The 23,149-nt window shown below is 38.9% G+C and overlaps 1 protein-coding gene across 1 annotated transcript in view; it reads right to left on the bottom strand.

Annotated features, from left to right (window-relative positions):
- The window catches only part of TRRAP (transformation/transcription domain associated protein), a 124,646-nt gene that overhangs the window by 97,703 nt on the left and 3,794 nt on the right, over positions 1-23,149 (bottom strand). Inside the window, exons 4-18 of the mRNA XM_028149310.2 lie at positions 21,544-21,654; positions 19,794-19,898; positions 18,943-19,026; positions 17,564-17,620; positions 16,108-16,233; positions 13,194-13,271; positions 12,915-13,003; positions 11,729-11,825; positions 10,335-10,473; positions 6,868-6,946; positions 4,765-4,999; positions 3,755-4,121; positions 3,569-3,666; positions 2,725-2,919; positions 2,125-2,316 (exon numbers count right to left, since the gene is read on the bottom strand). Coding sequence (XP_028005111.1) covers positions 2,125-2,316; positions 2,725-2,919; positions 3,569-3,666; positions 3,755-4,121; positions 4,765-4,999; positions 6,868-6,946; positions 10,335-10,473; positions 11,729-11,825; positions 12,915-13,003; positions 13,194-13,271; positions 16,108-16,233; positions 17,564-17,620; positions 18,943-19,026; positions 19,794-19,898; positions 21,544-21,654 — 2,052 coding nt within the window. The remainder of the gene's footprint in view (positions 1-2,124; positions 2,317-2,724; positions 2,920-3,568; positions 3,667-3,754; positions 4,122-4,764; positions 5,000-6,867; positions 6,947-10,334; positions 10,474-11,728; positions 11,826-12,914; positions 13,004-13,193; positions 13,272-16,107; positions 16,234-17,563; positions 17,621-18,942; positions 19,027-19,793; positions 19,899-21,543; positions 21,655-23,149) is intronic.

The raw sequence follows: 23,149 nt of genomic DNA, 5'->3' as shown, positions 1-23,149 counted from the left end.
TCCCCAGTGGGAGGTGTGCAAGAGGCAGTTGGTCGATGTTTCTCTCTCATCGATGTTTCTAACTCTCTATCCCTCTCCCTTCCTCTCTGTAAAAAATCAATAAAATATATTTTAAAAAAATAAAATAAAAATAAAAAAATGCAACAAGTAATCTAAAGGAACTAAACTTCCCTTATCAATCAAATATGTAAAGTTTGGAAGAGCCTCTAAAGACATTTATGATAAGGTTTTGGAAGACTTGATAGAGAAATGGGTATTTAATAAAAAAGCACTTTATTAGCTTACAGTACCTTTAGTTAACATTTTAAGCCAGATTGGGTTTTTTATTGTGTACTTCAAATCCTAGTTTTGACATGTGACAGGTTAAATTTAACATGATACTTTCTTGCAGGTATATTTAAAGTGAACTGTGAATTGTAAACTGTTGATATAATCACTAATACAATTCCAAACTTGTTACTGTATATGGCATATTTATTTTACAGAATAAATATGTTCTCTAGACGAAAAGTTTTATGAATTTGTGATTTCAAAATTTTTCTTGAACATCTTCCCATTAGTCTTTTTCCCCCCCATTAGGTTTTGTTTTTATTGTCATTCTGTATAGTTATATCTAATGTCAGCAAAAATTGAATTATTTGACGATACCAATTTATTTGGACACATTACAATTAAGTACTTTTTTTTAATCAAGTATTTTTCTTCCATAGTGACAGAAAAGTAATATTAAGGTTGTTAACAGATTACTATATAACTGAAAAAGACTAAGTAAACAATCACATAAAAGCACAGATTACTGCTGCTTTTTATCACTATCTGTACTTTTACTTTAGAAAAAAAAAGGATCTTATTTACAGCTTCAAATTTTCCCCATCTCTCTTCAGACTCAACTGGTGATAACATTCAAGTTTCTATAGGAATTAAAATTTTGCCCTAAGTGGAAGTGAATGTTTACAAAGTTTTTATTCTGTCATCTGCCACTTTTAAAGGGTGACTTAACCACGAGTTTGTTTCTACCCCTTTTCTAAATTCAAACAACTGATAAGATCAAATTATACAAGATTAGTCATCTATAAAAATGTTGGAGATACATTCCTCTAAGATGATCTGAATTAAGGAAGACAAATGGTTAGAATTCTTTTTTTTTTTTTTTAAATATATTTTATTGATTTTTAACAGAGAGGAAGGGAGAAGGGATAGAGAGCTAGAAACATCGATGATAGAGAAACATCGACCAGCTGCCTCCCGCACACCCCCCACCGGGGATGTGCCCGCAACCAATGCACATGCCCCTGACCAGAATCGAACCTGGAACCCCCGAGTCCACAGGCCGACGCTCTATCCACTGAGCCAAACCGGTTTCGGCTGGTTAGAATTCTTGATCTAAACATTCCATTCAGGAATGTATATGTATTGTCACAGAGAATATGAACACACAACAAAGTTAAAGTGGAAAATGGCTGATATATCTCATCAGATTTGAGAGGTAAGTGAAGACGTTTTTCCCTTCTATAATCTTTAGCATCACTTAATTTTTAAAATAAGGATAATGTGCTGAAACCGGTTTGGCTCAGTGGATAGAGCATCAGTCTATGGACTAAAAGGTCCCAGGTTTGATTCCGGTCGAGGGCATGTACATTGGCTGCGGGCACATCCCCAGGAGGGGGTGTGCAGGAGGCAGCTAGTTGATGTTTCTCTCTCATCGATGTTTCTAGCTCTCTATTCCTCTCCCTTCCTCTCTGTAAAAAATCAATAAAATATATTTTAAAAAATAAATAAATAAAATAAGGATAATGTGCTTCTAATTTTACTTGTGTAAACCAGAAAAAGAAACTGAATTTAAAAAAGAAAACTAGTGGTAGCAATAATATTAATGATAACCCACTGCCTACCATAGGAGTTATGAAATTTTCACTTTAAAACATCAGATAAATTAAGCTCTGCTTAGAAATAAATGGAATGTTTTCCATACTTGGCCCTTATTTGTTGCAAATATATTTTAACTCAAAGAGCACTTTACAAATATAAAAAGAGCCATTCCGGTTTTTGTTCAAAAGTGAAAACAAGACTTACGCAATAACAAACCCTAAAACAAAGTACCACTTGAATCTAAATGAGCTTTACCTTCAGCATTTGTTCATTTTCAGCTGCAAAGAGGGAGACTGAGCCGAAGACCAATTTAAACAGCTTGAGGTACAGGTTGGAGAGCTCCACGTTGGAGCCCATTTCCGGCAGGCGATCGAGGAGATACTCCACCAGAATTGTAGCAAACAGAGCAGAGGTAGTAGGATTTGCCAAGAAGGAATTGGCAACAATCTATCAAAACAAGAAAAAAGGGTGACAAAAAATAATCCCTTCCCCCAAGCAGTTTTAAGAGAAATATACTCCAAAAACACAAAATCAGACACCCCAAGAAATTAATTACTCACCAAAAGAAAAAAATGAAACAGATTTACTGAGCCTTGAGTGGAACAGTTCAAGTACTTAATCTGTTATTCTATCCTTACCACCAAACACCAAGAGCCTACACCTAGCACATACTGAATTTCTACTAATGAACACTGGTCCAAAGCATCTTGAGATTTTGGGGGGGGGAAATTTTATATTTCTCTAAATTTTGCTCTCAATGCACATTCTTACACATAGTATTTAGAAAACCCTCCAAATAAACAGAGTACCAAGAATTCATGTATGTTGAAAGAATATAAGAAAGGAGTTTTATACCTGAAGAGCATAATTCTTTGAGATTCTTTCCACCATATAAGGGACTGTAGTTTGAAAGATTTCTTTAAATGTTAAGGGATTCATCATTGTGAACACACCAGCAAAGTGTTCCAACACCTCCTTCTCTTCCTTCATTCTAACAGTCTGGCAGTTTGCTACTCGAATGTATGTTTGTCCATTTCCTGCTATCTGAACCTAGCATAGAAAAAAAACAAACCATGGGCATTAAATCAAACATCTCTGAATATATTCCATCACCTAATCAGATCAGCTGCATACTTAAAACAGAGCACTTGAATTAGATAATAAATACCCCCCTGAAATCTTTCAAATGCTCTATTCTTAGTTTAATTCTAGAAAGTAATTTTTTAAACTTCACCCAAGGATGTTTTTATTGATTTTTAAAGAGAGAGAGGAAGGAGAGGAAGCGGAAGAGAGAAACATGGATCAGTTGCCTCCCATACATGCCCCAACTGGGAACCCACAACCTTTTTTAGTATATGGACAACGCTCCAACCCAGTCAGGGCTAGAAAGTCTTTTTTTTTTTTTTTTAATTTTCTTAGGAGTTCCAAAAAGGAACAAATTTAATAAACTTAAATCTTATTTCTATTACATTCCATTTACACCACCTCCCCTAAAAAATATACCCACTGACACTTATATAAATAAGGATTCTCACCATAAACGCAATGCTGTGCTACAGAACAAAAGCAACTTGGGTGTAAAAATACTGTAGACCATCCAAAAATAACAGAACTCTCAAGACCTGTTCCATCACTAACATATCTAATTCTAAGGGGTAATTTCCATACTCAATAGACTGGCTTAAGAGCACTGCCTTACCTGATAAATATCTAAAGCCTGCATTGCATATTTCACAAGTTTTATGTAAATCTGAGTTTCTTTGGGCTGTAACTGCTTGTTAGGAATGAACTGAGCTTCTGGAAAAGAGAGAGTACAATAAGTCCATGTGAATAAAACCCACTCTGTAAAACATCGTTCGTCTAAATAATTCAAGAGCATAGTTACCACCAGGCGCTTTACATGACGTTATGCCCCACGTGATTGTCTTGACACCACAGACCAAGGTTTTTACCAAACTTCGGCAATCTGTAACTTGAAATGTCTGCTTGTCCTCCTTGTCCTTTTCTCCTTGCTTCTCAAAGGAAGGCATAGGGGCTGGGGTCACAGGGGTGGCAGGGGGAGGGGGAGGAGGTGGGGCTGGGGCTGGGGTGGGAACGGGGGCTGGGGATGGGGCAGGGCCCGGAGCTGTGGGGGCAGTGGGCACTCCCGGCAGAGCTGCTTCCACGGCTCCAAGTTCTGACTGAGGCTTGCACTTCTTAAAAATGGCAGAGAGCTGGTACCGAGCAATGGTGTGGAATTTGAGAACAAAAACCTAACAGGATGAGAAAGTGGAGAGGTAAGACAAAAATCATTATTTTTAAAATGGTCAACAACCCTATCAGAAGACAGGATAAGAAACACTCTCTGAAACCATCTGCTGAAATCATTCTGCTTTGCATAAAAAAAGAGTGTCCTATCTTTCCTCTCCGGTAATTTACTGCACCTGTGAAGAACCCACTCAGGACAGCTGGTGACTGGCCAGACAGGCAGGACCAAGACTGCTCCATGATCCATACAACTGCCCGCTGGCTGCAGGCATCACACTTTACCCCTCACCCACATCCCCAATTGGGCACCTCGCCAGAGATGCTCACAGCTATCTGAGCACTTTGCTATATGGTGTCTCAGGACCCTTGCCAGGTACTGTATTAAGAGGTCTCATGTATTATTTTATTTGTCTCTCATAACAATCCTATACGACAGACAGTGAGTACCCCTGGTTAGAAGAAGTTCAGCATCCCACTCACACACACTTGACTAGTTAATGGGGGAGCAGGGATTTAAACCAAAGTGATCAAATGCCTATGGTCACACTTGGCAAAGTGGCAGCTCCATAAACTTGCCAGTAAAGCACTGGTACAAGTTCAGCAACAAGTGGGATTACAGAGCATGGGACCTATCTGGAGAGCTGGTACCTCCAGCATCCGCATCAGGACATCTCTCCCGTTGCCGCTCTCCTGTTCGCTCTTGGAGCGGATGCAGTCCACCAGGTTCAGCAGGAGCTTGCAGGACATGGTCTGGATGCTGCTGGGCAAGGACTCGTCATCAATGTTCTTGGCAAAGAGTTGGACGGCGAGGGAGAGGTCACTGAGGGGCAGATGCTGACGAACGTGGTGCACGAGATCAGCCAGAGTGCTGTAGGCGAGGGGCCTGTGGGAAGAGACCTCTGCTAGTGTACATCTCAACATTCCCACAGGACCACAGCATTCCCACAGGCAAGCCACCCTTCCTACCACTACCTGCCCAGGACCACCACCACTGGGACAGCACATCTGGGGCACACTTTATGGCGTTCCAGTTTCCCCAGCTACACAACTGACACTCTAATCTTGGTGCTTATATCTTTACTTCCCAAGTTCATGCATGTCATAGTGACACTAGCACACATAATTAACAAGAGCTCAATCATGCACTGAATGGATTTTGTTGCTCAAAGATAAATAGTATGTATCAATTAATACCTTATATACAGGGCAGGGCAAAAATAGGTTTATAGTTGCGAGTTTATTTTGTATTATGATTTGTTCATTATTGTATTACTTTCCATAAGAACAACTATAAAACCTACTTTTGCTCTACCCGGTACAGGGGCCTTTTTATAGAGATACAAATGTCTGGATTATAAAGTGCTTTTATTCACTAAACAATTAGATACCTGCCAGATATTGGGCTAGATACCAGGGATACCACAGTGACCAAAATAAATAGAACCCCTGTCCTCAGGAAGCTTACTTTCAGGAAGGGAAATACACAAATAAATAAAGTGTATAAATTGATTAGTGCTTGGGAGATGTGAAAAGAGCACTGTAAGAAAGACAGGTGGGAAAACCACTCTAAGATAAGATGCCCAACAAAGTCCCTTTGAGGTGACATTGACACTGAGACCTTAAGGTCAAAAAGCAGCCTTAGGACAAAAAGCTAAGGACATTTCCAGATGGAGGAAACAGGGAAGACAAAGCCCTGAATGGGAACTGCCTAGAATAGCCAAGGAGCTGAGAGGCCAGTATGGCTACAGCAGTTTGAGTGGGGAGGGAAGAGCCAAATCCCACGGGAGTTGCATGCCAGTCAATAGTCTGGGTTTTGCCTCAGTGGTTGAGAGTGGACTTGTGAACCAGGAGGTCACAGTTTGATTCCTGTTGGGGCACATGCCCACGTTGTGGGCTCAATCCCCAGTGTGGGGTGTGCAGGAGGCAGCCAATCAATGATTCTCTCTCATCATTGATGTTTCTATCTCTCACTCCCTCTCCCTTGCTCTCTGAAATATAAAAATACTTTTTAAAAAAAAAAAGAGTTTGGATTTTGTCTTTGTCTAATGGCAACGGAAAGCCACTGGAGGGTTTCCAGCAGCAGTGACATGATCTAATGTCCAGCAACAGACAGGTTCAACCCCAAGTTATAAAGAATGTCTTACTATTTTGTAACTTTTATATAGAAAACAGTGAATAGTCTACATCATATTGAAAGCATGTTTTTCAAAAGATCCATCACACCTCCCTTATTAAAGCCAAAAAATTACTAATGTTGATTGATTTTAAATTTTAAATATGACTAAATGTTAATTTTCTCTTTGAGAAACAATAAGCATGATCATAACTACATTTGTCTTATAAAATGCCTAAAATAAAAACTAAAAGGAAATACATCAAAATATTATTTGTGTTATTTGTGCAGGACCAAAAAGTTTTCTTCCCTTCTTTCTTCTTGGTAGATTATAAAATGTTCTTTTTAATGAAAAGATTCATTTATTATATAGGAAGCAAAAATAAAACAAAAAGAAAAAAAAGAATGCTAGTCAAAAAAGTTATACCTATGTTAAAATCTAAATGACTATTTTGATTTTTCCCTTTAAGCTAAAGCACAAAAAGCAACTGAAGGCATTTCAAAAATTCCTGCAATTCTAAATTCAATGAGAGTGAGGGCCCAACAGCCAGTGTTTGTTGAAACGCTCGTAGCATAAAGTGCCAGGAATCACCGCCCCTCGCATTTCATCAGCCGATATCGTGGGTTTAATCTCATACCTGAGAGTCTCTCGAGCAGTATATCCTGAACCAATTAGTATGGATTCATCAAACAGCTTGTCCATGCAAGGAATGAACTCTAGAACACAAATATCCATTGCATATATCACCAACTAAACCAATTATACATTATATAACAGTACTTTCATAGTAGCCAACCTGTAGTCAATTAGCAATCCAGATTTTAACAAGGGTGAAGAGGAAAGCACGCACACTGTATTTTAGTCACACTGGTTTTACTGCGCTGCATGAGCCATCTGCTGTCAGAACCGCATTCAGTGTCAGAATAGACTAAGAACAGACCTTCATATCTGCCCGTAGAGAACTCGCCCCCAGTACTTCACTGGAGGCACATTCCTTCGTCCTTAAAAGCTGCCACCATCAACTGAAACCTGTCTGAGAAGGGGGCAGTATCTTCTAAATGCCCCTGGAGTCACCCTTCTTAAACATTTATGGTTAGTCATCGTGGAGAAATAATAATAAATGACAAAGATCTGGGACATTTTAGTGTTCTCAAAGAAATGGGTTTAGGGGTCCCAACTCCCTGGATGAAACGAACTAGAAACTGATGGGGCTCCTCTGTTCCTCCAGGCCTGTAGAGAGAACCATCACCATCCTTCTCCCTCTCCCCTGCAGGCCTCAAGACCAGAAAGACTGGTCACTCAGGGACAATTCACATTTCTGAGGATATGCAGACAGGACAGCTACCTGCATTTTCTAGGCCTCTATTCCACATGCCCCTTGGGGAACTCTGGCCACAAACATCCAAAGGACGTTCAGATTCTAGAGCAAGCCTGACATTATGGCCAGTTCAATAAACCAAAAAAAAATTACATTCGGGGGGGGGGGGGGAATCACTGTAAAAAAATAAAAATAAAAAATAATAAAAATAAATAAAGTACATTCTTCACCAGCGAACAAGCTGAGAGTCAAAGATATAAAAGAAATATGTACATTGGCGAGACATAGTGCACGTCTCCTGTTAATAACAAAGCACAGCAGCACAGGGAGTCCCTCCCAGGTCAGAGGGAACATCCCTGGACGGTCCTCAGTAAAGTGGCCAAGAGGAAGGAGGCACAGAGGGAAAGGTGCAAAGGGCACAGACGTCTCATGCTGGAGGGCTGGCTAGGGGATGAGTTCAAGGAGAAAGGATAAAAAATTAAGTGGTACAGCATTTGTTTCCAGATCCCCCTCATGACCAAGAACCAGAATCTCTGGGAAAATGGGTAACTTTGTTAAACCATCCGGTTTCCTAAAACTACTGCTCTTCAGAATTACAGCAAATGTGTTACCATTTGATACCATCTGAGATGCCAAAATATTAAGGCTATGTGAAAATGTTAGTGTAGTGGTCGGCAAACCGCGGCTCTCGAGCCACATGCGGCTCTTTGGCCCCTTGAGTGTGGCTCTTCCACAAAATACCACGGCCTGGGCGAGTCTATTTTGAAGAATTGACGTTAGAAGAAGTTTAAGTTTAAAAAATTTGGCTCTCAAAAGAAATTTCAATCGTTGTACTGTTGATACTTGGCTCTGTTGACTAATGAGTTTGCCGACCACTGTTAGTGGATGTGTAAAATTTAACTATGTACATACATTTTTTTCATTTTATAATAATGTGGTTAATATTTAACAAGATTCTTTCAATGTTTCTTCTAACAAACTCTTTTTTGAGATGTGATGCTATCACCTATTTAACTCCAGGAGCTACTAAGGGCTTTAAAATAAAGTATCCTAAAAGCTGAATTCAACAAGGCTAATGTGATCAATCCCTGGAGAGTAGCATCTTGGAAACCAACTGATCTTTGTGGAACAGGTTCCGTAAGACTGAAACCAAGCCGTATGACCTCAGAGAGCCTGGCTGTGCGTGATAGAAAGCATGAGGAGTTTTTAATCCATCAGCACTTCAACAAGTAGAAACCTCTTGCTACAAAACTCCCCAGACGCACCTCCAAAACCCTTTTACTTAAATGGCAGGAATACCGTAAGTTACTGTGAGAATGGTTCTCAAGGTACAACCCAGTAACTTAAGTAGATTTAAGATGTTTCTTTTAAAATTCTTCTATTTTGCCCTGGCTGGAATGGTTCAGCTGGTTGAGCACCATCCTATGCACCGAAAGGTCAATGGTTCAATTTCCGGTCAGGGCACATACCCAGGTGGCAGGTTTGATCCTAGCTGGGGTGTATACGGAAGGCAACCAATCAATGTTTCTCTCACATTGATGTTTCTCTCTCTCTGCCCCCCCTTCCTTCCTCTCTCTCTAAAAATCAATTGAAATGTTTTTATTTTAAAAATAAAAATAGAAAATAAAATTCTTCTATTTTGATATTCAGAGATGAACACATAGGAAAGGCAAAAAGCAAAGGAAGCTGCCACCAGACAAGTTCCAATGGCAGTCAGCTCTAAAGGCAAGTGGGCTGTGAGCACTGGCAATGCTCAAGTTCTCAACCTGGGTGATGCTTGCACTTATGTTTGTCCCATAATTTCTGGTGAAATCATACATTATTTTTGGTGGACTTTTCTATGTGTTACATTTCAAAATAATGTTTAAGTCTATCTTCCTTTCAGTGACATCTACATACAAGAGGCACACTATAATTTGTATTTTAATAACACAAAAATATCTGAGCTTTACTGTGTTAATTCAAGTGTAAGCACTCAAACTGTACCCTTCTTTTCATGCTTAAAAACTATATAAGGAAGCCCGATCTCAGTTTTACCCATGCTCTAATTTCCAAGCATATAAAGCATTTAATAATGAAAAAAGTACTGGGGGAAATGACTATCACAACAAAACAATTAGGATGTAACTTCAACCTAATGATTTGAATATATCAAATATAGAAAGTATTTAAAAATTAAAATTCAATAACTGATAGAAAAAGTATAATTATCAGATTAGAAAAAAGCAAGTATCAGTCTTGTGCACTGAAACAGAACCAATCATTATTTCACAGCATGGAGAAAGAAATCATTGTTTCCTTCTCATATTGTAAAGTCTGAGAGCAAATGGCTATTTGCAATTTCTAAAGATATGCAGTTGAAAGCAAAAAAGTACCAAGGAAGACTCGGAACATAAGTAAGCAATGCTGAGGATATCATCACATTCATTATGAGATTGTTGGCAAGATAAAGAGAGGACCTGGTGGCAGGCTCAGATGGAGAGGAAGACAGAGAGGGAGAGGGAGGCAGAGAGACAGAGAAAGAAGGGGTAAGAATAAACTCAAGACAGCAATAAGAAAAGGACAAGTTGAGCCTAAAATATATAAGCATTGGAGTGAGCTAAAGACTCCCACAACAAGGAAATATCAGAAGGATATCCATGTTGCCTTCTGCTGCCCAAGACACACCTCCTATGTAAGTTCCCTTAACAAACTCTTAATGTAAAAAGAACAATGCAATGTCAGCAGAGTTCCACCCCCAAAGATGTAGACGGCACTCATGTCAGAATTCCAGACAAAAGACATACGGTTTCTTAGCTCTGTCGTGAGGATGTGCTTTGCAGCAATCAGAAGCTCCTTTCTGAGGTGTGCAGTCTCTGCTGGGCAATTTGAAAGTAACTGTAACATTCCTTTTACCATTTGCTGAGAGTACTTAGTTACCAACTCCTGTAAAAAATAAGAGGAAAACAACACAATTACATTGACTGGTGGGTGTTAAGAAAAACCCAAAATTGCCCTAACCGGTTTGGCTAGGTGGATAGAGTGTCTTGGCTAGGTGGATAGAGTGTCGGCCTACGGACTGAAGGGCCCCAGGTTCAATTCCGGTCAACTGAAGGGCCCCAGGTTCAATTCTGGTCAAGGGCATGTACCTTGGTTGCCAGCACATCCCCAGTAGGGGGTGTGTAGGAGGCAGCTGATCAATGTTTCTCTCATCGATGTTTTTAACTCTCTATCTCTCTCCCTTCCTCTCTGTAAAAAAAAAATCAATAAAATACATTTTTTTTTAAAAGAAAAATCCAAAATTTATAAACTTTTTTAAAAATTCAGTAAAACTAAACTTGGCTCAAAGGACCCCCAGGAAGTAACAGGCCTAATAAGCAAGTATTTTTTATAGTTGTGTGTGCATACTGCCATACTAGAAGGATGGTTAGAAACATAAATAGCAGTTTATTTTATATAAGGGGGTTACAGACATCTTTTTTTGTACTTTTCTGTATCTTCCCAACTTTCAAGAGTGAATATATACTATATTAAGGAAGAGGGAGAAATATTGAAATTTAAAAAGTAAACATACTCTTTACTATGTCATCCCATTAATGTAAGTTCTGAATGACACCAAAAACATTTTAATCAACTCAGAATAAGTTCTAATCACAATCTCTTTTTGAGGTGTTTTAGAAAGGCAACTCACCATAGTGACTCAAGCTGACTGAAATATCAAGGGGTGCGTAACTAAAATTTTTAAAACCAAAAGCCCCATTTTCAGTGCTTGATAAGCCTGAAAGTGGGAGGAGAAAGTGGACTACAAATGTACAAAGAAAATTTTGAGGGGGTGATGGGAACATTCTATATTTTGATGTGTTGGTGGTTACCAACTATATGCATTTGTCAATTAATAGAACTATTTACTATAAAAGGTGAACTTTATTGTATGTAAATTATAGCTCAGGAAACCTAACTAAAAAAAAGTCATGCCCGGCTGGTGTGGCTCAGTGGCTGAGCATCGACCTATGCACCAGGAGGTCATGATTCAATTCCTGGTCAGGGCACATGCCCAAGGGTGCAGGCTCAATCCCCAGTGGGGACCTGCAGGAGTCAGCTGATCAATGATTCTTTCACATCACTGATGCTTCTGTCTCGCTCTCCCTTTCCCTTCCTCTCTGAAATCAGTAAAAATACTTTTTAAAGTAAATCAACTTACCTGGTAAATTCTGATGATATAAGCTAAAAATGACAATGTTTTAATCTGAGCAGCAATGAAATCAGCATACAACTCCTTGTTGTAAAGCTTATGTTGCCTGGATGAGAAATAAATAAAATTTACAATATTAGCTCTTAACTCTTTAGGTGACATTAATATTAATTAAAAGTCTATAATAATTCCTGAGCCCCAAAGTCTGATTTCTGCACAGACCAGAACAACACAGCAGCAATAGTTATACTCTTTACTGTTATGCATTTCCAAATAATATCAAGAGTTTAGAGGCATAAAGCAAGCAGTTCTCTAAGCCATTCCATCGCAGTTACAATGTGTATCCCATAAAGCCACTCACTCATCCAATAGACAGTGTTAGGCTATCTATTTGCTCAATAAGAGCCGATGCTAGGGCCACAGAGGATATTAACACGCATTCACCCTCAGATCCTGCCCTCAAATGACTCAGAGCCAAATAGGCCAAAGAAAGTGAGTGTTAAAGGTCTTAAGAGGAAATATTTAAAGTTTAAGAAAAAGTTTTCACTGAGAGAATGAATATGGTTCACCTAGAGCAGTGATGGGCACCCTTTTGAGCTTGATGCGTCAAACTTCGCCATAAAACTGAGCATAACTCGGGTAGTGTGTCACTTTGAGGAAAAAACATTATTTCACAAATGTTTCATCCTCAGGAGCAGCAAATGTTTCATCCTCGGCATGCGGCCACCTCAGTGGCCGTGTGTCATCAGAAATGGCTACGCGCGTCAGTGCTGACACGCGTGTCATAGGTTCGCCATCACTGACCTAGAGTGATGGGTGGGGGAATTAAGAGGGTAAAGAACATTCTGGCACTCATGCTGAAAGGAACAGCAAGAACAAAGAAAGGTTTAAGGGGAGAAAGGTTTAGAGATCCCACAGATAGAAATCTAGAGTATAGTAATTCCTAATAATAGTTCTAAATTTATGAAACACCAAAAACCAAGGATTAATACCTTTAGCTCATCTTTCTAAATAAGGAGTAAAATAACTATTACTATCATCATTGAAATACAAGTTCAAAAAGTAAAAAATACAATTTGTCCAAAATTTTATCACTTAAACATTTTATGTCTTACAAATAATTACAGCAAGTGTATTTTTACTGGAATCAAAGCCCTGTGACAGTCAGCTTTGTCACTGTCCGAAGAAATCTCACCTGGCTTGTGCAGATACCTGAATTGCAATGGTATTCATGATCAGGGGCACAAATTCAGCAACAACATTGTGGATATTCAGTTTGTAGAGCTAAAAGCAAACACATCAGATTTTCATGCTTTTACACTTCCTGCATAGCAAAATAATTTAGCATACCAAAGAAACTACAGGTGTTAGCATGTGTGTATCATACACATCTATTTGCCACAGATTATTAGATGTAAACTTTATCATAAAACAAGAAGCCAAAAACCCAAGAAACTAGTAACAATATACATACCTGATACATTAAAACAACAATAATGGGCAATTCTGCCAACACTTTCAGAGAAAGAGATCCTCTTGGAATGATGGAATGCTGTAAGAGAAAAAAAGCAGGACTGTGGTTATCCCAATGGCACTTAAAACAGCCCCAGTCAGTACCCCACTACCGAGCATTGCCCACTGAAATAAAAGGAGGAGAAAATACTGACACACCTTTGTCAATATCTGTGGGGAAAGAGTCAAACTATTTTTAAAATAAAGTACATAGAACTATGATTTAATACAGGTTTTTATATTTTCCAATGTAATCACCTGTAGTAAATAAGTTTGGAAAAATTTGTCAAAACTTAGAAATTCAAATCACCTGAGAAAAATTTATATATATATATATATATATAGTGCACGGGGGCAGGGGGGGGGGGTGGTCCCTCAGCCCAGCCTGCACCCTCTCCAATCCAGGACTGCTGGCTCCCAACTGCTCACCTGCCTGCTTTCCTGATTGCCCCTAACCGCTTCTGCCTGCCAGCCTGATCACCCCCTAACCACTCCCATGCCAGCCTGATTGATGTCTAACTGCTCCCCTGCCAGCCTGTTTGCCCCAACTTCCCTCCTCTGCCAGCCTGGTCACCCCTAACTGCCCTCCCCTGCAGGGTTGATCGCCTCCAATTGCCCTCCCTTGCAGGCCTGGTCCCTCTCAACTGCCCTCCCTTGCACGCCTGGTGCCTCCCAACTGCCCTCCCCTGCTTGCCTGATCGCCCACAACTGCCCTCCCTTGCAGGCCTGGTCCTTCCCAACTGCCCTCCCCTGCTGGCCATCTTGTGTGGCCATCTTGTGTCCACATAGGGGCAGGATCTTTGATCACATGGGGGCAGCCATATTGTGTGTTAGAGTGATGGTCAATCTGCATATTACTCTTTTATTAGATAGGATAGAGGCCTGATGCACGGCTGGGGGCCAGCTGGTTTACACTGAAGGGTGTCCCGGATCAGGGTGGGATTCCCTTGGGGCGTGGGGCAGCCTGGGCAAGGGGCCTGTGGTGGTTTGCAGGCCAGCCACGCCCGCTGACGACCCAAGCGGAGGCCCTGGTATCTGGAATTTATTTACTTTCTACAACTGAAACTTTGTAGCCTGGAGCGGAGCCAAGCATCCTGCTCGCTCCGTGGCAGCAGCCATTTCTGTTGGGAATTTATGTGTCTTCTATAATTGAAACTTTGTAACCTAGAGTGGAGGCCTGGGTCGGCCAGGGTGTGCGGAAAGCTCTGCTTCCTCCATTGCCAGGAGCAACCCTAGCCTCCCGCTCTTTCCAGCTCCATGGCTGCCACCATTTCTGTTTGGATTATATAATTGAAACTTTGTAGCCTTGAGTGGAGGCTTAGCTTGGCTTCCTTCATTGCCTGGGAAACCCAAGCCTCCCTCCTGCTCTCTGTGGCTGTAGCCATCTTGGTTGGGTTTATTTGCATACTCGCTCTGATTGGCTGGTGGGCGTGGCTGGTGGGTGTAGCAGAGTGGTTAATTTGCATATTACTCTTTTATTAGGTAAGATATATTTTAAATCCTCAGAAGATATGTTTTTATTGATTTTTAGAAAGAGAAGAAGGGAGAGAGGGAGAGAAAGAAACATCGATTGGCTGCCTCCTGCATGTGCCCCAACCAGGGAAAAAACCTGCAACCTTTTTGGTGTACAGGATGACGCTCCAACCAAGCGACCCTGCCAGGGCCATCTGAGAAAAATTTTAAATTAGTATCAGTATTTTACTTAAAAAAGCAATAGCAGAAAGTGCGTATTTACCCAGTTTTATTCAAAATACTTAGAACAGAAAATGCTTGCAATAAACTTAAAAATTTAATAGTCCTAATATAAAAGAATTCATAAAACGGGTAAGGAAAATGTCACACTCATACAAATGGGCAATGAATAGGAAAAGACAAGCAAAACAAAGATTCATAAACAGAAAACAAATTTGTAATTCAAGAAGAGGAAAGGAATGAGAGCTTTATTTTTATTCAAAATGCAGTTTCTTGTTTATCCTAGCACAAATTAAAACATTCTGCAGCCCTAGCCAGTTTTGCTCAATAGTTACAGCGTCAGCCCACAGACTGAACGATCCTCAGTTTGATTCTGATTTTGATTCTGGTCAAGGGTATGTAGCTCAGTTGCAGGCTTAATCCTTGGCCCTGGTCAGGGCGTGTGTGTAGGCAACCAATCCATGTGTTTCTCTCATATGGATTTCTCTCTCTCTATGTCTCTCCCTCTCCCTTCCAATCTCTCTAAAGATCAATCGAAAAAAATATGCTCAGGTGAGGATTAATAAAACATTCTGCAAAACCATTGCAGTAAAGCAAATACAGATGATATTCTTAATTCAATCATAAAAATATAGTCAACAAATGCTCAATACACATTCTCTATGTGGCAGATATAACAAATAAATTACCTGCAGACAATTACTAGCACTACCTTCACAAAATTCCACAGACAGGTTTTTCAGATGAGAGGGAAAATTAAGGCCAAAACAAAGGTTCATGAACTTTGCTATAGTCAGAATAATTCCAGTGCTTCTGTCCCCAGAGCCCAGGCTCCCAGGGACTAAACTACAATTTATATGTAGTTTAAAGGGACTCATTAATATGAATACTAAGGATGGAACAGAGACTGGTCAGCTGCTCTTTCCAACAGGTGAGTCTGGACTTCCACTACAATTCTGTTTATACCTTTGCATGAAAGCAAGAGTTCATTTTCACCACTCAGAGGCTGCACAGCAGAATCAGTGATGCTCTCTCATGCACACACATCTGTTCATCTTAAATGCCTCCAAGTGTTTAAGAAAGAAAACAAAAAACCTAAGTGTTTTAAAAAGTCACTTATATAGTCATCTACCAAGTAGAGAGGCATAGTTAAGAACAAAAGCAAAACAATTGGAAAAACTTACTGTTCTCGTCTCACTGTCCTCACGCTCAGGATTGACCTTCACAGCAATTGCTGTAATCATACCAACCATTTCCGGGGGAGGGACTGTGTTCTCAGGGATCACCTGAGGGTTCTCAAAGTAGCGGTTCTACGTAAGAACAAGAGAAATGGTTTTTCCTAAAAAAGTCATACACAACATTCCTTCACAAAATAGCCCTGACACATGTGGTGGAAGAAACCCAATGTCCCACATGTATCTTTCTCAATACCATAGCACTTGAGATCCACTCTATTCAACACCAAAAGGACAACATGACAGAGACAACATGTCTCCATCTTCCACAAAAGAAAATAAAAACTTGTCCTAAGTATATTTTGCTCCTTCCTGGCTGAGAAAAGATGAAATGCATGCCAGATTACATTAAACCTCAGTGAGGCAAGGAGAATGGACCCCATTTCTCCAGTGATAAGAAACTAGGAGCTAGTCCCTCTTGAATTAACTTTTCAAATAGTCTCCTAAATAGAGATCAAAGATGGGACCAGAAGCAAAGAACAGAAGACATGTTTAAAGGCCAGGACCTCACTGTCATCCCTTAGTTCTCAGTGGAGTTTGGACCTCATATTAAACAAAACAGCTTCGTATGAAAAACTCCGACTGAAATGGTAGGTGACACAATTTGATAACTCAAAATGTAATTAATTTTGTTTGACACATTATTAGCAGATTAAAAGCCTTAAAATACCTAAAAGTTAATTTTACCATATGTTCATTTAAAAAAATATTTTTTAAGCTTAACAAAATTCTTTAAAGTAAAAACAGAATTATGTGCAATAAATTTTTACCGAAGCATTATTTGTGATAGTGAAGAATTGAAAAATGAGAAAACCAGCAACAGAGATGGCTGAAGTACATGCATATGATAGAAAATTATGGGGCCACTAAAAATTACGACTGCCAGAAAAAGATCTCGGATGTTCCAAACTGTTAACAGTGATTCCTTCTAGTAAGTGAAAAAAAATGGAGAGGAGACATTCCTGTTCTAGTCCACACACTTTTACATTGTTGGCATTGCTTGGGAAGAGTTCTTTCAACAGAAAGAATTTTAATGATGCAGAAAAATGCTGAAAGCATACACCACCTCCCCAAAAAGGCTTTATAATTGTGAGCACAACCATCTTTAAAGAGCACAAAACATCAATGTCAATGGTTGCTTACAAGTCAAAACATTATGAATTTATCTTGTCTTTTTTTGCAAAATTTCTACAATAAGAATATATTAAAGTATTTAATTTAAACAATGAAACCAAAAGAACTATTTTTTTTTAAATGACTGATTTATCAACCTAGATTCTGACTATCGATAAACATTCCCCACTCTAAAATTAGCATCCTTCTACGCAAGCGCTCCAAAATACCTTTGGAATAAGAAAGTAATAAATAAATATAAGTAATAATTCAAATAATGTTAAAACCATACCACTACTTTTGGAAGCTCCTTATAAATCTGTTTCACAAAATCCAAAAAATGATGAATCTAAAAAAAAAAAAAAAAAGGTATAAGGAAGATATTTATAAACAGAAAATGCTTACAATAAATAAGAAAAATGTTAATAGTCCTAATATATAAGAACTCATAAAATAGGTAAGAAAAATGTCAGACTCAAAACACAAACAGGCAATGAATGTGAACAAAAAAGAAATACAAAACATTGACAAACAGAAAACAAGCTTTCTAATTCAGAAGGAGCAAAGAAATAAAAATTAAAATAAATGCCACTTTTTGACTTCCAAAAATTAATACTACACCATGCTGAACAGACTGCCACGAGAGGAAGACTCTCATAAACTACTGAAACCTTTCTGGAAATCAGTTTAACACAATATTTATCAAGAGCATTAAAACATTAACACATTTGACCTAGTAATTCTGTCAATAACCCTAGTTTATATAGTAATTTGAACTAGAAACAGATATTCAATCATAGTCATAAAATAAAAAAATTTTAAATACTTTAAATATCCAAAAATGAGGGTACCCATATGTAAGAATATTATACATCCATTAAAAAGTAACTTTATAAAGAATTTGAGTGGGAAAATGCTTATTTATAATGTGAAGGGAAACAATCAGAATATAAAATGTCGTATACAGTATTATTGCAATCATGTAGAAAACATTACATATATAGAAGGTGGGAAAAGTGAAAGGCAATCAATATTGTTTTTAAGATAGGAGGAATTCTATTTCATTATTTTGCTTCTAATTTCCAAATAATCTGTAACAAGCATTTACTAAGCTTATCATTGGAGAAGACACTGTATTAATTACTGCTAACACAGAGTATCTAATACTTACTCTGTAGGTGCTAATCACTGTGTTAAGAACTTTAACTTTTATATTTAATTCTTCAAGCAATCTTTGAGGATATACTGTGATTGTCCCCATTTTACAGAAAAGGCTACAAGTTTACCTAGTTTCACATAGCTACTGAATTGCAGAGCTGATGATATTCAAACCCAGCTGACTTCAGAACACATCTTAACCCCTGAATAACATAAAATGATCAGAGCCTTCTGGCACATAAGACATTTCTGAATACCAGAAGCACCCAAACAGCTCTGCCAATCTGGTTAGTTAACACATATCCACACGACTGAACAAATTCAGTTAAATACTCATACACACATTCAAAACAGAAAAGGTAACTGCTAAACCAAAGAATTTTCCCCAAACAGGCTATATATTTTCTACACTTAAGCACCATGTGTTCCGTCAATACTACAGGAGAATAAAATTTTACACAGCACAAAGAACTGTCAGCACACTACAGAAATGCTCTCAGGAGAAATACTTACTTCTTGTGTGATGGGCGGCCTGAATTGTTTGTGTAGCTCAATAATTATTCTTAGACAAATAAGAACGTTTTCTTCATTTTCCGTCTTTAAAAAAAGCATTTAAAGAGTTACAATTCTGAGGACTTACTTTAATCTAAAGATTAAAGACTATTTTCTAAGCATTTTTCTTTATACACACACTGCATCAACCAACTTAGATTTGATTTATTGAAAATTCATTAAATCATAAGACACAGCTACCCAAACAGGAAGACTTCATGGTCTTTGGTAGACCATCTGAAGGGCAGCGCACCAGTGAGTTCTAGTCAATAACGCTGACAGATAAGTTAACTGACATTTGTGGCAAGTCACACCATGAACTAAGGTCACTAATGGCCCCACCGACACTTTTCATTGCTTGAAAGTAATGCCAAAAGAATGAACAATTACTGAGCGCCCACCATATATTGAACCTGTGCTTAACACTTCACACATACTCTCTAAGTGTGAGGTGTCATCCACACTATGCCTAGAGGAAGCTAAGGCTCAGAAAAGATAAGCAACATGACTAACATGATATAGCTAATAAATGACAGAGCCAAGATCTGAATCCAACTCTCTCCCCCCTCCAAAGCTCATCTTTCCAAGGGGCCCAGAAACACAATAGAATTCTAAACACATCAAGACTAAGTACAGCCTAATTAATAATAATTATTATTATTAATTAATAATCTTGCATGATAATTTGGTTGGGAAAATGGACATTAGGAACTTTAGTGAAGGGGAAACAGTTGTATAACACTAGATTTTACATTAAGAAAATCATTTAAAGTTTTTAATATTGCAAAATAACAAGAATTCCCAAAGGTTACCTCTAAAAAGCGAAACATCACAGACAAAACATTTTTTGTATGAGGACGAAGATGTTCATTGGTTGGTATCCTATGAATGATTTCAAGAACTAGTTTCCGCAATTGCTGGTGAAGAAAAATAAAAAAGTAAATATAAAATCCTCCCAAGAGCTCCAAAGTAATTCTTTTGCCTTCTACAAGCGTCACACGGCTGTCTGTACCCAGCACTGGTAACACACCACAGGATCAACCCCATTTTTAGAAACCCTCCTATATATTATTTCAATGTAATCCAAAGCAAGTACTGCAAACCATTACTTTCAATATTTCTACAATTGTGCAGCAAATCAAGTGAGTCACATCTTTCCTCTTTCACACCTTATTTTCAGCAGAAAGGGCACTAGTGTGTGAATGCAGAGTGGATTTAAAATGAAAGGGCAAAACAAATGGAACTTCATTTGAGATCTCCCTCCATAATCTCAGTTTAGCTTCTACAATGTTCTCCCCAATTACCTTGGGCCCAATGACTAATTTCATCATAAACTGAACTAAGCTCTCATGATTCTGACTATGGAGCTGACAACTAAAAGGTAGATCAGCCCTGGCCGGTGTGGCTCAGTTCCTTGGACATCGTCCCATGTACCAGGAGATTGCCAGTTCCCTTCCCAATCAAGGGCACATGCCCAAGTTGTGGGCTCAATACCCAATAGGGGGCATGCAGGAGGCAGCTGACTGATGTTGTGCTTTCACACTGAGGTTTCTCCCTCTCCCTTTCTCTCTCTAAAATCAATAACTAGCCCTAGCCAGTTTGGCTCATGGATAGAGCGTCGGCGTGTGGACTGAAAGGTCCCAGGTTCGATTCCAGTCATGGGCACATGCCTGGGTTGCGGACTAGATCCCCAGTAGGGGACGTGCAGGAGGTAGCTGATCAATGATTCTCTCTCATCATTGATGTTTCTATCTCTCCCTCTCCTTTCCTCTCTGAAATCAATAAAAATATTTAAAAATATAAAATAAAATTCATAAACTATTCTTTAAAAAAAATAAATAAATAAATAAATAAATAAATAAATAAATGGTAGGTCAAACATATATATACACATATATGTGATGGGACTGTTTTAAAAGGAGGAGGTAAAAAGAGTGGATGGAGCTATAAGTAAAATAAAATTGGCCATGAATTACAAGAATTAAAATGAATAAAAATAGAGCTGGACGACGAGTATAGAGGGTCAACAGACTACTGTTACTTCTTTGGTATATACTCCAATTCATTTGCAATAGTGTGCACCAAGCACGACAAACTTGCGGAGTCCCACAACAAATATTTTTGTGGTCCAGCCAATATAATGGTATATAAGAAACATTTTAATAAAAATTTCGTAACTTAATTTTTACAATATCCTGTTATACATAATTACTAATAACAAACTACAATGGGGAGCGGGCCTAAGCTGTCAGTCGGACATCCACTGAGGGCTCCCAGACTGCTAAAGGGCGCAGGCCGAGCTGAGGGAACCCCCCTCTCCTCCACAGTGCACAAATGTCGTGCACCAGGCCTCTAGTTTAAACTATAAAAGAGACGGTCTTGACAAAATAAAACCAAGACATTTAACAAAGCAGGCAAAGCCTTGGACAGTTATCCTTATGTGACAAAACCACTTTCATTTTTAAGTGAAACCATGGGGGTTTTTTAGGTGTTTTAATTCATAAATGCTTGCAATACTACTATGTGACACTTTTTTCTCACTGACAGTTTTAAACAAATTACCTGGGCTGGTTTCTCCTGAAGAAACTGAACTTCTCCATCTTGAAGAAATGTAAGAAACCGAGGGATGATATGTTCCAGGAATGTAGAATATTGAGGAGATGATGTTACATTCTAATTATACAAAAATAAAACCTCATTTAATTTGTATATGTATTTTCACTTCAAATTCACCTAGTATTATAATAACCCCAAAAGACTATAAAACATTGTGCCTGGCTGGTGTGGCTCAGTGTTGGAGCCTCAACCCATAAACCAGGATGTCATGTTCAATTCCCCATCAGGGCACATGCCCGGATTGTGGGTTCAATCCCCAATAGAGGGCATGCAGGAGGCAGCTGATCAATGATTCTCTCTCATCACAGATTTTTCTCTCTCCCCCTCTCCCTTCCTCTCTGAAATCAATAAAAATATATTTAAAAATAATAATTATAATAAAAATACATTTGAAAATAAGTAAATAAAGGCAGGGAATCTGCAGAGAAGTGACATCTCTCAAGAACCACATGGAGCCCTAGCCTGTTTGGCTCAGTGGATAGAGCGTCAGCCCTGCAGACTGAAGGGTCCCAGGTTCGATTCTGGTCAAGGGCACATTCCCAAGTTGCATGCTCAATCCCCAGTAGGAGGCATGCAGGAGGCAAATCAATGATTCTCTCTCATCATTGATGTTTGTATCTCTCCCTCCCTCTCGATTCCTCTCTGAAATCAATAAAAATACATTTTTAAAAAGAACCATATGAAAATTCTATAACTGAAAGTACAATAACTGCAATTTTAAAATGCAAAAACTAAATATATATAAACTGAAATTTCAAAATAGCATCCCCGCAAATTGGAGATGACAGAAAAATAGTCAGTGAACTTGACTGCAGATCACTAGAAATCATCCAATCTAATACACAATTGAAAAAAACTGAAAAATAAACAGAGCCTGAGGGATGTAATGGACAATATAATTGTAGTTTGTAAAGCCCGGGAAAAAAACTGCTTGATCAAGATCACAGAAGTTATAATGGAGCCAAAACTGATATCCAATTCTCATTCCACAGTAATATATCATTTACTGCCTGAACATAAATTCACAGAGAAAGTTTGAGTGCAACCTGAGGATAAGGGTAAAAGAGCTACTATATTTAAAAATGAAAAAAATGTGCCCTCACCCTAGCCGGTTTTGCTCAGTGGTTAGAGTGTCGGCCTGCAGACCGAAGAGTCCTGGGTTCAATTCCCAGCCAAGGGCACCTACCTCGGTTGCAGGCTCAATCCCCAGCCCGAGTTGCATACAGGAGGAAACCAATTGGTATATCTCTCTCACAACAATGTTTCTCTCTCTCTCTGTCTCTCCCCCTCCCTTCCACCACTCTGGTCTAAAAATCAATGGAATGAGTATGCCTAGTGCAGTGATGGGCAACCTTTTGAGCTTAGTGTGTCAAACTTCGCCAAAAAACTGAGCATAACTCGGGTAGTGTATCACTTTGAGGAAAAAACATTATTTCGCAAATGTTTCATCCTCAGGAGCAGCAAATGTTTCATCCTCGGCATGCAGCCGCCTCAGCGGCCGCGTGTCATCAGAAATGGCTACGCGTGTCAGACACGCGTGTCATAGGTTCGC

This window comes from Eptesicus fuscus, chromosome 6 (assembly GCF_027574615.1).
Source record: "Eptesicus fuscus isolate TK198812 chromosome 6, DD_ASM_mEF_20220401, whole genome shotgun sequence".
Taxonomy (NCBI): domain Eukaryota; kingdom Metazoa; phylum Chordata; class Mammalia; order Chiroptera; family Vespertilionidae; genus Eptesicus; species Eptesicus fuscus.
This window is presented reverse-complemented; position numbering and strand designations above follow the sequence as displayed.